Source organism: Cinclus cinclus, chromosome 7 (assembly GCF_963662255.1).
Source record: "Cinclus cinclus chromosome 7, bCinCin1.1, whole genome shotgun sequence".
Taxonomy (NCBI): domain Eukaryota; kingdom Metazoa; phylum Chordata; class Aves; order Passeriformes; family Cinclidae; genus Cinclus; species Cinclus cinclus.
Genome location: NC_085052.1, coordinates 33,101,847 through 33,116,993, shown reverse-complemented (window position 1 = coordinate 33,116,993; position 15,147 = coordinate 33,101,847). Strand labels below are relative to the sequence as shown.

Here is a 15,147-nt window from a genome sequence, read left to right as displayed (position 1 = left end):
ACCCATGTAATACCCACACCAGCTGAGGCCAGCGGGACCTACATGACCAAAGGGACATCTCACACCCTTTTCCTCCCCAAAATTAACCCTACAACTCAGGAACTGCAAGGAAAAGCCTGGAAGACCAAGCCACGCTTTTTTTCAGTGGGGCATCCTTCTGGGGGGCTGTTTCTCCCTCCACTCCCAATTAATTACTGTTCCTGAGGGCTTTTGTGTTCTGCTTATCTGCTGCCACCCATGTGAATCAAGCCAGGGCCACGGGGATGGAAAACGCTGGCTCTACAGTTTGCAGAGCTACGGCAAATCACCCCAGGGAAAAACCAGGCACACAAACATGGTGTCTGTGGATGATAATCCTTCACCCATCCCTGCAAACAGCAGAGCAGGAAGGAAGCAAGGTTGACCACACGCTGCTAAAGCCAGAGGGGGGAAATCTGGGATGCCTCCACTGCAGCGAGATGTGTCCGCCGGCGGAGATTTCTGCGGAACGCTACTTTGCCAGTCAGGAATTCGGTGGCTTAGATCAGCTTTGAAATTACGTTATGGGCGACAGCATCTTCCCAGCCTGGTACCGAGACACCCTTGCAAAAAAAAAAAAAATGAAAGGCCAGAGATTCTCACGCGTGGATGCCCGCAGCGAATGATGACAGCTGTGGAAGGTGCCACGGCTTTGGCATCTGGGAAAAGCATCGCCTTGCTTACATGGCTAAATATGGATCTAGCAAAGACTTCGGGTGGACTCGCTTTTTTCAAGAGCTGGGTTCTGGTTTTGTCTTTTTTTTTTTTTCCTTTCCTCCCCTCCACTCCTCCCCACCCTGTTATTTATAATCTCGGTCTCCGTTTATACACGGCCTAATCTCTTTGTGTACACAGCCCTCATCCGCAGCACCCCGGAGCTCTTCCTCTGGCCAGGATCCGGTGGCCAAGCGCGGCCCCGCGCCTCCCACGCGCACTATACCGGGATGCAAAAGCCACAGTCCCTTTCCAAAGCTCGTGGACAACTTCCAGCAAAAGTCCACAGGAATTCCAGGGTCCTTGCTGATGGAAGAGTTCCCTCCGGCCCATTAGCAACGCTCCCGACCACGTACAGCCGTCCCAGATGCTCTGCTGCTTCTCCCACAGGTCATAAACATCATCCTCCCATCCCACCCACATCTAGAACCAGGTCTGGGTTCTGTTTCTTGCTCTGTTTCCTAAATCAAGCTCTTTTCACCGCTTTTTGGGAATCCTCTTGATCTCCCCACTCCTCCAAAGCGGGGGGATCCTGAGCAGATGGAAGGTGTTGGACTCACTCAAGCCAGAGGGCCCTACAGCCAGAAAATCCATGGAAAAGAGAAACCAACTGCAGCGTTGGATGTACCACAAGGGCAAGGGGGCCGAGCACCTGCTTGTCCCTTCAGCCTCGTGTCCTTCATCATGGGAAATTCCTGGTTGAAACCAGGATATTGGTTTGTTGGCCATGGAGCAATAAATTTATTATGGGAAATAGGGGGGGAGGAAAAAAAGTCCTTATTCTGGGGGAAAAACAACTTCTTCCTTTACATGGGCTTAAAAAGATGTGCTTGGGGTTCCACGGGTGGCAGGATAAGGCTCCATAAATCCACATGGAAAAGCATCCTGCAGTACAAGCTACATCCTAACCCAGCAGGAGCACGGGCAAAAAGAAGGATAACCAACAACGTGTGCAAGGGGCTGAGATGGGAAAACTTGGGGCTAAAGCCAAGGAAAGCCTGGAAAAGTTAAATTAAAGCCTGCTTGTGATTGACACTAACAAGGGAGTGGGCTCTGGGGAAGAAAATTCCCCAAAGCTGTGCCACAGCAGGACACGGATCAGCTGCCAATCGCCTCCAGCATCCTTTTGCTGGGATGAGATCTGCCACGGAACCTGCATGCTTCAAAGCCTGGTCTCTGTTCCAGACTCAGCACTATTTGCTGGAAATATAGGAAATGCCTTTAAAGCTTCCAAGCCTGCCCACATTTGCCAGCCCCAGCACAATCCGTGTCCCAGAGAAATGTCTGCAAGTCCACAGCCTCAGCCCATTCCCGAAAGGATGCTTCAAAAGGTGTGGATTACGTGCTAAAAAAATTTAATTTCTATATGTAGGCGAAATATGTATTTCTAGCTGTGCTGCTCTATCATTTCTGCTTGTACAGTAGCACCAGGCGCTGTATAAAAAGAAAGGAATGCCAAATTGTTTGTGCTGGTGGCCAAAATTGGCTTGAGGAACTCCCAGAATAAAGCAACTAAAAAAGAAATACATTAATTTTTCTTTTTTTTTTTTTTAAAAAAGGCACAAAATAAGACATTTCTTCCAACCCTGCAGTAACTTTAAGTGGTACCAGGAGAAAACAGCAAACTCTGGCCCCTAAAACAAGATTTAAATTGGCTCAAAGGAAATCTGAAGGGCAATGGGCCAAGGGTATTAAAAAATAAGAGCTTCCCCAAGCGCATCAAAGGTAGGGAACCCACAGGCAGAGCAGATGCCAGGGATAAGGAGGTAACAGAGCCATTTAAAGGAATTAAAGCATTGTGGCAGCAAGTTACTGATGCTGAACTGTGCTCAGAAAGCCAAGAGCCTCTGAGCCCTTGAGTGATTGGGGGAAAAAAAAAGACAAAAAAAAACAAAGAAAGACATCCTCCTGCAAAAAAAAATGCTTGGTGGGAGCCAGACTGCAGCTAACAGTGACTTCAGGAGGTACTCGAGCTCACACAGCATCATTTAAGAGGTGGGAAAATGCAGAGGAAAAGTTGCCGGTGCAGTCCCGAGGTAAAACACGGGTGGGGCAAGGATGGAACAGCATCACCAGGAGTGTGGATCCCTGTCCCAGAGGCTGGGCACTGCTCACGGACGTAGCAGCATCTGGGGCGGGAGGCAGTTCAGGCACAGAACTGGCAATTTTTCCGAGCCTTTTAAATAAATATTGGTGCACAGACCGCCCCGACGGAGTAGGCGGCTAACACCCCGGGCCACCTGGGGAAAGGAGACCTGCTGCTGTCAAGGGCTGAAGGGCAACACGTAGCACAGGCACCTAAAGCACCCACCAAAAAACCTGGGTTTCAGGAAACCACGCCAAAACACAGGCAGCACACACAGAGCGCCCCACCAGCCTCCAGCTTACCAGCCCGTCGCAGTTACTGATGGCCACGGCAGCTCCAGGCATCCCGGAGATGTCACCGGTGAAAAGGCACCGCTGCTGCAGGGGCTCCCGGAAAAGCACCTCAAAATCCTCCTGCCACTCTGCCACGGCTCCCGGTGGCAGCAGCCGGCGGTTGGGCCTCAGCCGGAGGTGCAGCTCCTTCCCAAAAACCGTGACGTTGAAGTAGAGCAAGCGGCGCTGGGGGGACTCATCCGGGGGGCTGCGGGGGACGCGGCGGCGGGACCGGGACCGGGACCGGGACCGGGACCGGGACGGGGACGGGTCCGGGGGACAGGCGGGCTGGCCGAGCCCCGCCGCCGCCTCTCCGGACACCACGTGCGACAGGAAACGGCCCCGGCAGTCGGTGCTGAACGGGACGATCACTCCATACTCGCTGAGCTTGCCGGACAGGAGGAGCTCTGCGGAGACAGCACCGAGGGCAAGGGCGGTGGGCACGGAGCATCCCGCTCGGGCGCCGGGACCGCGGGGGCCAAGCGGACCGGGGGAGCCCCGCAAACCCGACAGCCGCTTTTCCGTCCCGCCGCAGCTCCGCTTTGTAGTTTTAAGCGGGCGCGTCCAACGTAGCAGAAGGAACTCGGGCTGACGTCCCCTCGTACGCCAAGCACGCCAACTATTTCTCGCCCAGCCTCCATCTCCCTCGGTTCCTATTGAAACCTAAGCCCCTCACCAGCGGATTCCCGCTCCCTTCTCCCCATCCTCCTGTCAGCCCCCCCCCACCTCACCCCCTCCACCCCGGACCCCCGGTCCGCGGGGCAGGGACCGTACCTGGGGCGCTGCCGGCGGCCAGGCAGCCGTGCAGGGGGACGAGACAGGAGAGCACCAGCCGCAGATAATCCATCTGGGGCCGGCGGCGGGATGCGGGATGCGGGGCCGGCGGGATGCGGGATGCGGGATGCGGGATGCGGGATGCGGGATGCGGGATGCGGGATGCGGGATGCGGGGCGGGCGGCGCCCGGCGACCGCCTCCCCCCGCCGCCGCCGGGGCCGCCGGCGCTCCCGCCGCCGCCGCCGCCGCTTCTGCCGCCTCCCGGGCGGCGTGGGGCGGGCCGGGGGCCGGATCTGGGCCAGGGGGTGGGAGGGTCGGGCTCGTTTTAATTAAATTTATTTGAATTTTTTTTTTTTTTTTAAATTTTGACATAGTTTTCGCATTAAAGACGCGCGCGGGAAAAAAAAAAAAAAGTTCTCGCGTTGCCTGCGGATCGTTCTTTTCTTGGAGATTTAAAAAAAAAAAATAAAAAAAAAAAAAGAAAGAAAGAAAAGCCCTTTCGGGGAGCCCTCCCTCCTTCCTCTCCTCCCTCCCACCATCCCGCCTCCCCATCCCTCTCCGCCCCGCGGCCGCCCGGCTCCAGCGCTGCCCGAACAAAGACGAGACGCGCCGGGAGCCAGGGGGCTCCCCCAGCTCTGCCTCTCTCCCCAAATCCCACCTCCCGGCCCCTCGCTGCAGTGAGACCTCGCTCGGAGATGCTCCACGGGGAAAGCCAAATCGTCTCCCAGCTTAGAGCGCTGCCGCCGCGTGAGCTGCAGGCAAACATCCTGTTTGGAAACATCTGGGATGTTTTCCAGATGTGGAATTGAAGATGCCCCATCCCTGGCAGTGTCCGAGGCCAGGTTGGATGGGGTTTGGAGCGACCTGCGATAGTGGAAGGTGTCCCTGCCCATGGCAGGAGGTTGAATTTAAAAAAAGTGTTTTAAGGTCCCTTCCAACCCAAACAATTCCATGATCCCATTTAATTTTTACTTCTTCCCTCTCCTCCTGTATTTAGGGGGAAACAGATGTGGGGAGGCACTGGCCTTGCCCCTGGATCCCATCTTGCTGGCTCTCCAAGGAAAGCACACACGCCTTGGGTTTTCCAAAGGACATCACCACAGCTCCTGTGCTGGGACCCCACAGTTCCACATGTGCTGTGCTTCCTCAGGCTCCTCCTCCTCACCACCCTGACAAAGGGCAAATAAATCTAGTGCTCCCCGAAAAAAACTCAGCAGAACTCGACAAATCCAGCACTGTGGTAAAAGGGCTTCCCACAGCATAGAATGGTTTGGGTTGGAAGTGACTTTCAAGATCATCTTGATCCATGCCTTTGCCACGGCCAGGGACACCTTCCACTATCCCAGGCTGCTCCAAGCCCCGTAGAACGTGGCCCTGGACAGTTCCAGGGATGGGGCATCCACCACACAGAGGAACAAACCTCCTGGTGTTGTTTGCATTTGCTGCGTCCAGCTATTTTGTAATTCTGGCCAGGACTCCATGGCCAGCTCCAGGGAGGGGGCTGTGCTGCACCACCAGTAACACCAGTTGTGCTGGTTGTGCTGGGATTATCCTGCTGTGGGGCCCAGCAGCTGTTCAGGTTACACTGAGTAACCCAAAACCTTTCCCAAGAGGTAATTCCTGCCTTGAGGCACTTGTCATCCAAGCTGCCACAGAGGCCAGAGCATGGTGGAAAAGGCAGGCAGGGAAAGCAGCGTGCCAGCCTGCAAGCTTCCCATCAGGAATTAGGATTCTGGTTTTGGATTACTTTGGTAGGGCCTCAGTTGGAGCTTCGTTCCCAACCCATCAGCACAGCAATGCCTGGAATAGTAGGAAAGGATCAGCACTTGGGAAAAAGCCCTGCTTACCTCCACTGCAGGCGTGGGAGGGTGGTGGGGCTGCTGGGTGCCAGGAGAGGGATCCAGAGGTGGAGATGGGAAACCCCTTGGAAATGGTCCTGCTGCAGCCATTTCTGGTGAGGTGCCACTCTCCTGTGTTATTCAGGAAGAATGCTGCCAGAGCACCCTTCCAGAGGAGGGTGGAGAGCCTCACCTTCCAGCTGTGTGATTGGGTTGGGTTTTGGGGCAAAGAGAAGAAGCTGAGGCCGTGGTGATCAAAATCCAGTCCAAAATTCCCTGTAGCTAAATCCACAGGATGCCTCCAAAAGGAGAGAGGAATACACTTACTACAAGTAGAGAATTTCAAGCTGGAAGAGAAACAGATTTTAATTCCCAATTTAAGCCTTTTCATGCTTCTGTTGCTTAGTGCAATCTATAATTAAAGGGGAGAAATGATCTGCAAGAATTTCTTTGCAGAAGAGATAGAAAAAGAATTCGTGCTCCGAGCATTTTGGATGATTTCGGAAGATATGCACCCACTGGAGCATCAAAGCTGGAATGAGCCCTTATTTTGACTGGATAGATTTATGAGGAAACATGTAATAAAGGGCATACTTTACTAGTGAAGAACAGCTCTGGAAAACACAATTTAATTGCTGTTTTTCAGAGACAAAAACTATTTCTTCATCCACAAGATCTGAGAATTCATCCAGTCCCCTCTAGACCTCTATGCCTCCCTTGATGTTACCAAATCTCTGGCTTTGGCAGCATAAATTTGGCTGATTGACAATGGCAGTCACTTCACACACAACTTGCCTCATTTATTACCTTCTAAAGGTAATAATTAAACATGTTTTGGCACATATGACATGCTGGACACGGTGAGAAGACAACTTCCAAGAGGATCTCTTGGCCTCCCAGGTGACAAGATGTTTGTTTGTCACCCATGCAGTGACACCAGCCCTACCTGTTGGTCTTACCTGCCTGAAATATTAAATGATTTGTGTGGATTTTGGTGTTGTCCCTATCAATACACCGTTATTTAAGTCAGAAAAATGTATTAATTCCAGCCTTTTTTCTTCCCAGCCCTTGTCATAGAGGAGGGAAAGAGAAGCAGCAAGGCAACTTCCCCTTGTCCTTTCCCTCCTGTCCTTCCCCTCTGCTTTGGCCCCTCCATTCTCCTCTTTGTCTCCTGGCTTTGCCTTTCCCAGCCTTTAACTGTCCCACCCTTCTCCTTGACTTTAGGCTTAACCTTTTCCTTTCCGTTTTGGAGTCCAAATGGATCGTTTTCCTGCTTCTTTTTTCCCCCTCTTTGGGTGCTATTTTATCTCTTGCCCCCATTTCCTCTGTGGATAATGCACTCTGGAATTCATCATGATACCCTTCCCTCTGCAGCCTGGAGATTTACCAGTGACATGGGTTTGGGACTTTCCCATTTATTAGGCAGCCTCTAGGCTGGGGAGGAGCAGGTTTTCTTTCCAGCTCCCAGAGAAGAAAGCTGACAATAGCTGCTGGTTTTAAAACCCCAAATCAGGCTCCTTTTTCTGCAGGACACTCCAGCCTGATTTTTCATCTGGCAGTGCCAATTCCTGACCATCCTGGAGTGCTGAAATTTCCAAGCCCTGCCCATCTCACCAGGTACCACTCAGATTCAGAGCCCAGGTGACATGTTCCAAATCCCCTCCGCCAGCAGTAGATGCAGCTATTGGCCCCCAAATAAAATTAATCTTGATTTTTGAAGGCTGGAAAAAAAACTCACAAAAGGGTGAAAGTATTTCTTACAAGAACAAACAAAATGAAACAAAATTTTAAAAATAAATTTAAAAAAAGAAAATTCACTTAATTGGGTCTATTTTTGTGCCTTTATGGGCACTGATTGTTTTGCTCAGCTGCCCAAACCCCCTGGAGGGGAGGGCATTAAGGCTAATAAAATTGTAACAATCTTCACCAATTACCTAAACGGGATTTTCTGCCCATAGTATCATGACTGTGGGAGCCAGGAGCTCGGGATCTACCAGAGCAACAAGACAGGGCTGTATTTCCAGCCCTAGCTCACCACATTTCTTCTTCCCAGAGATGTAAACCTTCTGTCTGTTAATCCCAAAGGCACTGGAACAGCTGCCCCTGTACTCAGGTTGCACAACCACCTCCTCACCACGGGCTGACTTCTGGCAAGAAGTGGTCAAAATCACAAAAAAAAAAAAAAAAAAAAAAAAGAGGAGAAGGGGAGGAAAGTGTTTTGCAGCTGTTTGGGCTAGTCTGAGGTTTTAAAAGCAGCTGGAAGAAGGAAAGAAAAGCGCTAGGAAGGATGGCTCAGAATCCTAGGCACAGGTAAAATGGGCAGGGATTTTACCTGGCGCTTATCCCCATCCAAGTGCAGCGCATCCATGCTCAGAACAAGGCAAAGCTTGCTCAGGGAAGCATCCCAAACCCACCGTAGGGGGACCTGGAGCCTCAGCAGGCTCCAGTCCCACGCTGCTCTCCAAAGGGAGGGATGGGAGCAGACAGAGGGCTGTGGGTGAGCGAGCAGGACCTCACCCCTCAGACACGGGGAGCTGCCCCGGGATCACACCAGGGAGCAGCCGCTGCTGGAGCACCGGGGCAGGAGGGGAGAGAAACCCCCCTGAGCATCTTCCTCTCCCTCTCTACAGCAGCCGAAAACCACCCCTTTTCCAGGATTTCAGCTCTTTTCGGGGGCATTTTTAGGAGCCCTGCTGGAAGAGCATCAAGGAGAATCATGAAGATGCGCTCGTCCAGGAGAGGAGCAGGAGAAGCTCGAGCCCGGCTTTTGGAGGCAGGGAGGGAGGGAGATGACAGACGCATCATCTGGTCTCCGGCTGCCCCGAGGCACGATCATTCCTGGCAGATCTCTCCCTAATTCCTACTTTAAGACCTCCAAAGATGGAGGGAGCCTCCACAAGCCCTCAGGAGATTTTTATTTTTTTTCCTTTGTCTTGCTTTTCTTACCCTGGAATGTTTTTCCTCCCGGTTAATCTATACATCTGCAAGTTTGGCCGGGGTAAAACACTAATCCTGATATATCCTGCCACCAAACTCTTCCTGCCAGCATCCCAAAGATTCTGTCACATAAACAAAGATGCTGTCACAAAACCAAGTGGCGACAGCAGCCACTGGCACTGTTCTTCCACGAGGCCCCAAACACATTGGAACCAGCACATTTTAAAGGTGAGGCTTCGCTGGAGCTGGAAAATGAAGGGGTTTGTATGGATTTAGCACACAATGCTGTGGATTTCTGAGATGACCCAAGTTCCCAAAGCCTTTTTCCAGGACCCAAAAGAGAGAGCTGGGTGAGCAAAGCTGATCCAGCCAGGGTGGGAAACCACCTCTTCCTACTCTCTCCCCATGGCCATATCCCCACATCCCACATCTCCAAAGGCTGCCATCCTCCCTGCTTCCTCAGTGAGCCCAGCATCCCCCACAAGCTGAAACATGAGGCCATTCCCCTGCAGCCAAACCCCGGGAAGCAAGGGGACAGCAAAGATGACATCAAGTTACCACAGGAGATTGAAAGGGTGACAGCAAGAAACCTCAACAACAAACTCCTGTATAGGCAAATCATGGCAGGAACAGAGCTCACATCTTACCAAGGCTCATCTGATGGCACCTGGGCAGTGTTTTTTGGGATCAGAGCCCTGTATTCAACCCAGTCCAAACAGAAGCATCTTTCCCTCATCCTACCAAACTGCACGGCGCTGCACCTTGGAGCATCGTTTCTCCTCAGCTACAGCTGCATCTGCAAATTCCTGCAAGATGTTTGCCTTGGCAGCCTTGCTGGGAGGTTTTCTAGGGGCTGGGAGTCCCCCCCTCACTGCCTTGCCCACCCAGGGATGAGCAGACAAGCTCAGGAACCCAAACTGTAAAGCTGGAAAAGGGATAAATGAGCCAGAAAGTGGAAGCCGACGCCGGTCCCGGCTGAGCTGCAAGTTAAGGGATGGTGAAACAAGGTCAGTGAGATTTATACCGACAGCCTTGGATGGCTTCCAGCCCCTACTGTCAGCGGCAGAGGCTTGGAAAAGAGGAGGGAAAAACTTGCTCTCCTTCTAGGAACGGCGCCGCAGAGAGAGCTCCGCCGGCGTGGCCGTGTCCCGGTGAAAAATAACCCCCAAAGCAGAAAATAACCCCAAAAATCCCCGTTCCTCCAAACACAGCTGCAGCAGAGGTTGAACTCCAGGTCGGCAGCACCTCAGTGGGACTGAGGCAGGTGCCAGGGTGAGAGGCTCCTGCTGTCATGGGTGGAAAGCCAGGGAACCCTCCTTCCCAAAACCACAGAGCCTTACAGCTCCCCGATGGCCGTGGCACCCAAGAGAAATGTGTGTACCCTATCCATGGGATCCAGGGGGGTGTTCAAGCCTCTCCAAGGCAGAGCTTTAGGACTAAAATCCCACCAGCATCACTTCAGCTCTGGGGCTTGGCACAGTCTGGCCACAGGCCTGGCTTGGTGGGGACATTCATCCCTGCAACCTCAGCATTCCCAGCCCTGCCCTGCCTCTTTTCCCTGCTGATGCACAACACAAACTAGGTTAACCTTGCCCAGCATCTCCCCCAGATGAGCCTTTCCCTCTGCACACATTGACCGCCTAATTAAATTTTTATTATCTCTCTGCTAAAATTAAGCTTACAGCTATGTAAACCCCAATTTTTATTTTTTTTTAACCTCTTAAATCAACCTCCTGAGCATTTCCCAGTCTCTAGGGCCTTGCTCATCCCCTCAGCCCATGGATATTTTCCAGCATGACCCCCACCAGGCAGTGAGTGCTTTCGAGTGAATCACATTGAGCCCCATCTTCTCTTGCAGCTCGAGCTGGGGAAAATTAATTTTTCATTTGCTTGGGGCCAGAAGCACCCTGAGGTGATGGAGGGCTGGAAAACAGCTGCTGTTTTTTTTTTTTTTTTCCCTTCCCCTGCAATATTCACGGAATAAAAGTGAGAAATAGAGGGAGAAAATCATTCCAAGCCTGGGGTCAGTGGTTTATATGCATTTTGCTGCAATAAAAAAAGCCAAGCCTGATTCTTTGCATGATGATGTCCGTAGGTTTTGGAGCTTTGGAAAACCTCCCCTTGCAGCCACCTTCTACACAGGTTAGCATTTCCACTGCTCTTCTGTGTTTAGCCAAAAATTCCCACTTCTCTGCACCATCCCCTTTCAATCCCCTTTCAGCCCACAATTTATTCCTGCCTCTGCTCCCCAAAACAACAGGGGGCTTGGCCATGCCCAGGGGTCCAGTGGAGCTGGGAGGGTGAAAACGGGGGGGAAAAGGGAGTTTTTGGTGCTTGGAGGTCTGGTATTGTGCCTATATGGCTTTTATTTTTAATTTTTCAAGCCCTGGCTCTGCAAAAGATTCTTAATTACTATTCTTCAGCTGTAAAATGAAACCCAGATGTGCTCCCTTTGCAGAGGTTTCATCGGGGGATTCTGCCTGAGGGGGACATCCCAGCAAGGAAAACATGGAAATTATTATTATTATTAAAATTATTTTAAGACCTCTCGTGTCCAGAGCTATTTGTGGTGGCCCTGAGCCAGCACATGCCTCTTCCTTGCTGCTGTAAATAGAAATTATATCACCCCCAGCCCCAAACACCCTTAATTTTCACCAAAATTAAAGGGAAGCACTCCTGAGCTGGGCCTTGAAAAGCTGATGGCTGTGGGACTTGAGAACAGTTGGCAGAGCTGCCACAGCTGGGCAGAAAAATAGGGGGAAAGGGGATTTTTGGGGAAAAACAGAGCCTGAAGCCTCTGATAGCTGCAGTGATTTGGCTGGGGCTGTGGCAGGTTTCCCCTTGCAGCCCCATGTGCCAGTGGAATATTGGCTCCCCAGCACATTTTCCCTTTTGGATGGATAAAAAACATAAAGACACGTGAAGTTCAGCTTCCAAGGATTTCTACTCGCCCGTAAGAGGAGGAATAAAATCCCTGGCTGAGGTCAGAGCAGCCCAGTTCCTTTTACCTCTGTGAAACCCAAAGAGGGGTCCCTTTGCCAGGGCCCCTGTCTGATGCAAAGGTGCAGGAAGGGAGAATCTGGCCAAGACCAGCTGTATTTTTGCACTTGCTGGAATTAAAAAAAAAAAAAAATATATATATATATAATCTTGAAATAAAGGAGGTCTCCCAGGCCAATTTATCACAGAGAGATGGTGGGGTCGGGATAAAGTTTTTTGCCACCTTGTCACCACCCACGCAGCAGATTTGTATCTTTATTTTATTTCTTATCTATGTTATTGTTCTCCCGGGGGAAAAAAAAAAAGTTTTCTGGCAGAAAGCTTTGCTTTCTCTGGAAGGAGGCAGCTGGTCCATGAGTACACGTGGTGCAAAGCTCCACCGAAATATTCCTCATGCCAAAAAAGCTCCATCCAAAGGCAAAGGCTGAGCAGTGAGAAAGTACCTCTGTACCCACATCCTCACAAGGGGAAGAAATAAGGGGACACCTCCACCTCCAAGGCAGATTTTGACCTTGGATTGAGTCCCCATGGATTGAGTCACAGGGGTTTTATTCAGTTCCAAAAAGCTCTTCTTCTATTTTTAAGGAAGTGTTTTATATTAAAATACATTTTAATGGGGATTTAAAAGGCAGGTTTTGTCCCTGTATGACTAGCAAATACCATTCAGCCAATGGTTACAGGTAAATCATGCCTCAATTTATAAAATGTTTTAATTGCACCATTAAACACGACCTTTGCTACGAGACAAGAACATGAGTGCAGCACATCTGCTGCAGAGAAAAACCTGGAAAGGACCTATCAGCATACCCCAAACCCTCAGGGATGGGGAAGGCAAGTAGAAGCATTACTAATCCATTAATTAATTATCCGTGTCAAATATAATCTCGTTAGGCAGCAGCACAGCTACAAACAGCCCCACTGCCACGTTACCCCCAGACTGCAACCAGAAATAAAAAAGGGGGGGAAAGTCATTAAACCACTCACTGCTGCTGTGACAATGGAGCCAGGCTCCCAAACTGGCCAGGAAATCCTCTCTTGATGATGTTCCAGGGTATTTTGGTGTGGAGGAAGGAGCATCCCTCCTTTGCCATGGGCAAGGCAAGGTACACAAACATTTCAATAAAGTCTCTCTCCTTTTCTCTGCCACAGGTAAAAAAAAGCCACTTACACCATTTACTAAGGCAGCTGTGAGCCCCCTTTCAATGCTCTCCATATTTCACCTCTTCTAATCTCCAGCAGCACCAATGCCACAAATAACTTCTCCCATAGGTGGAATAAGGGGTGGTTTGTTTTTTTTTTTTTTAAGGGATGTTAACAGAGTTTACCTGACCCACCCCAGCCTATGTGCAAAACCAAGGGTGCAGTGGGGTTGATTTTTGAGAGTGTTGGGGTGCAAGACAGAGCCTGGCTCTTTCCCGTTTTCCTGTGAGCCTGCAGGTTTGGGGAAAAAAGGGTTTGTAAGTAAAACAAAGCCCCAAAAATGGGTGATGGCACCCAGAGCTGTAGGGTGTCCCCTCTGCCCTCATGGAAATGAGATGCAGATCTGGGATCAACACCCACAGAACAGACAACCAGCCACAGATCCGCGTGTCCTGTCCTGAAATCAATCCATTAGCACTGCTGGCTTGGATTTTAAATATTTAATTCCCTACCCCAAAATAACCTCAGGTCCCCTCGGCTGTATTGCCACACTGCAAGCCCTGAACAAGGTGAGGAAAGTGGAGAATTAGGAATTAACTGAGGGTCAGAAACGTGGGAAAAAAACAAAACAAAAAAAACCAGTTTTGATGAAAATCAATAAAATACATCAAGGAGCTCTTGATTTTTTTAATGTAAAAACACACTTTGAGTTTCTTTTTTTGTAGATATTTTAGTCCACGCACCCCCTTGCTGGTGCTTCCCTGGGAAGAGCTGCTGCTCCTCCAGGGAATTTACCCCAGTGAGACTAGAGGTCAGCTCATTAACCCCATCCAATTAATAGCTGCTTTTTACCCTCCTGCCATGGGACACCTTCCACCAGCCCAGGTTGCTCCTGGGTTGTTATTATATGGAATTTTACAATATTTAATGTATTTAATATTTCTAGAATTTACACTGCATAGAATAACTCCAGAATGTGTATTTTCTACCATTATATATAAAATCTCTATGTAATGTATACACTGTACATATAATAAAATGTATGCTATAGACATAATATATAGCATTTAAAATACATAATACGCACTCAGTAATGATTCTATACTTTAGATATACAATATATGATATTATAACCCCTTGTTTGCTTTGTCTCTGGCTGAATCCTTTCAGAACTGCCAATTCTTTTCCCTCAGAGCAGAAAATCCAGGCCATTCAGAGCCAGGTTTTAACTTCTCAACTAAGAGAGGGATCTGGGTTTCTGCCTCCCCAGCCTGGGGAAAAGAAGGAATAAACACAGCACGGTTGATTTTTCACATTCAAACACATTCCCATCTCCCAGGATTTTTTATTTTCCCAGGCAATTGCTGTAGCCTTGCTTTGGAAATCACTTGTTAGGGTGGTGGGAAAGCAGAAAGGAGCCTTTGAGCCCCTCAGACCAGGTGATGCAAAGCTCCAGCCTTCATTACCAAGATTAAAAGAGGCTGGGGTTTCCTAAGCAATTAAAAACTCTGCCTAATTAAGACAGGGCTAATAGGCAGGACTTCCAATGAGAAGGGGGTGGATTTGCAGCAAAAGAGCCTGCAGGTAATTGCTTCAGTAAGGCAAAATAAATGAGGATGTGAGGATAGAGAGGATGTGCTCCATTAAAAACTAAAATAAGAGGGGGGAAAAAAGAGGAAAATAGCATCATCAGCCTCTTGAAATCACTCAGTCAACTGTGTGACTGCATCAGCAGCAAGTTATCCAAACACTGCAACACTCAGCAAGGGGCAAAACATTCAGGCAGGTATTTCTGCCTGAGGAAAGAAAAAAAAAAAAAAAAACCAACTAAAAAGCACATCCCAAATGTATGGCTAAGCCAAAAAAAAAAGGGAAAATGAGGGACCCCTTGGGACCTGGGTCTGTCACAGCCAAGACTAAAGAAAAAGCAGAGCTTCGCTATTTTAAAACCTTGTTTTTCTTTCCAGCCTCCACCTTTGAATTTCTGCCACCTCCTGCCACTGGCAGTGGATGAAAGCGGCTGCTGGGACAGATGGAGCGTGTGCTCCTGCTTCTGTGCCTCCCATCCTATTCTCTCCTCCCTCCAAGAGACTTCCCCCTGCCCCCCCTGAGCTCCTCTCACCCCACTGTGAGGCCAGGGGGGCACTGGGACCCCTCATTTATATCATCTCCTTTGGATCGACTTCATTTTTCACTCTTTACTTAAAAAACAAACAAACAAACAAACAAACAAAAAAACCCCTGGCATTTCTTTTTGCTGAGCAGCTCAGCCCCCTCAGCACCACCCTGGCTCTCAATTTGATCAGG

General features: G+C 49.9%; 1 protein-coding gene across 1 annotated transcript in view; it reads right to left on the bottom strand.

Annotated features, from left to right (window-relative positions):
- Positions 1-3,997, bottom strand: part of ADAMTS14 (ADAM metallopeptidase with thrombospondin type 1 motif 14) — a 28,110-nt gene extending 24,113 nt beyond the window's left edge. The window contains exons 1-2 of the mRNA XM_062496237.1: positions 3,925-3,997; positions 3,121-3,557 (exon numbers count right to left, since the gene is read on the bottom strand). Coding sequence (XP_062352221.1) covers positions 3,121-3,557; positions 3,925-3,997 — 510 coding nt within the window. The remainder of the gene's footprint in view (positions 1-3,120; positions 3,558-3,924) is intronic.
- Positions 3,998-15,147: the final 11,150 nt, after the last annotated feature.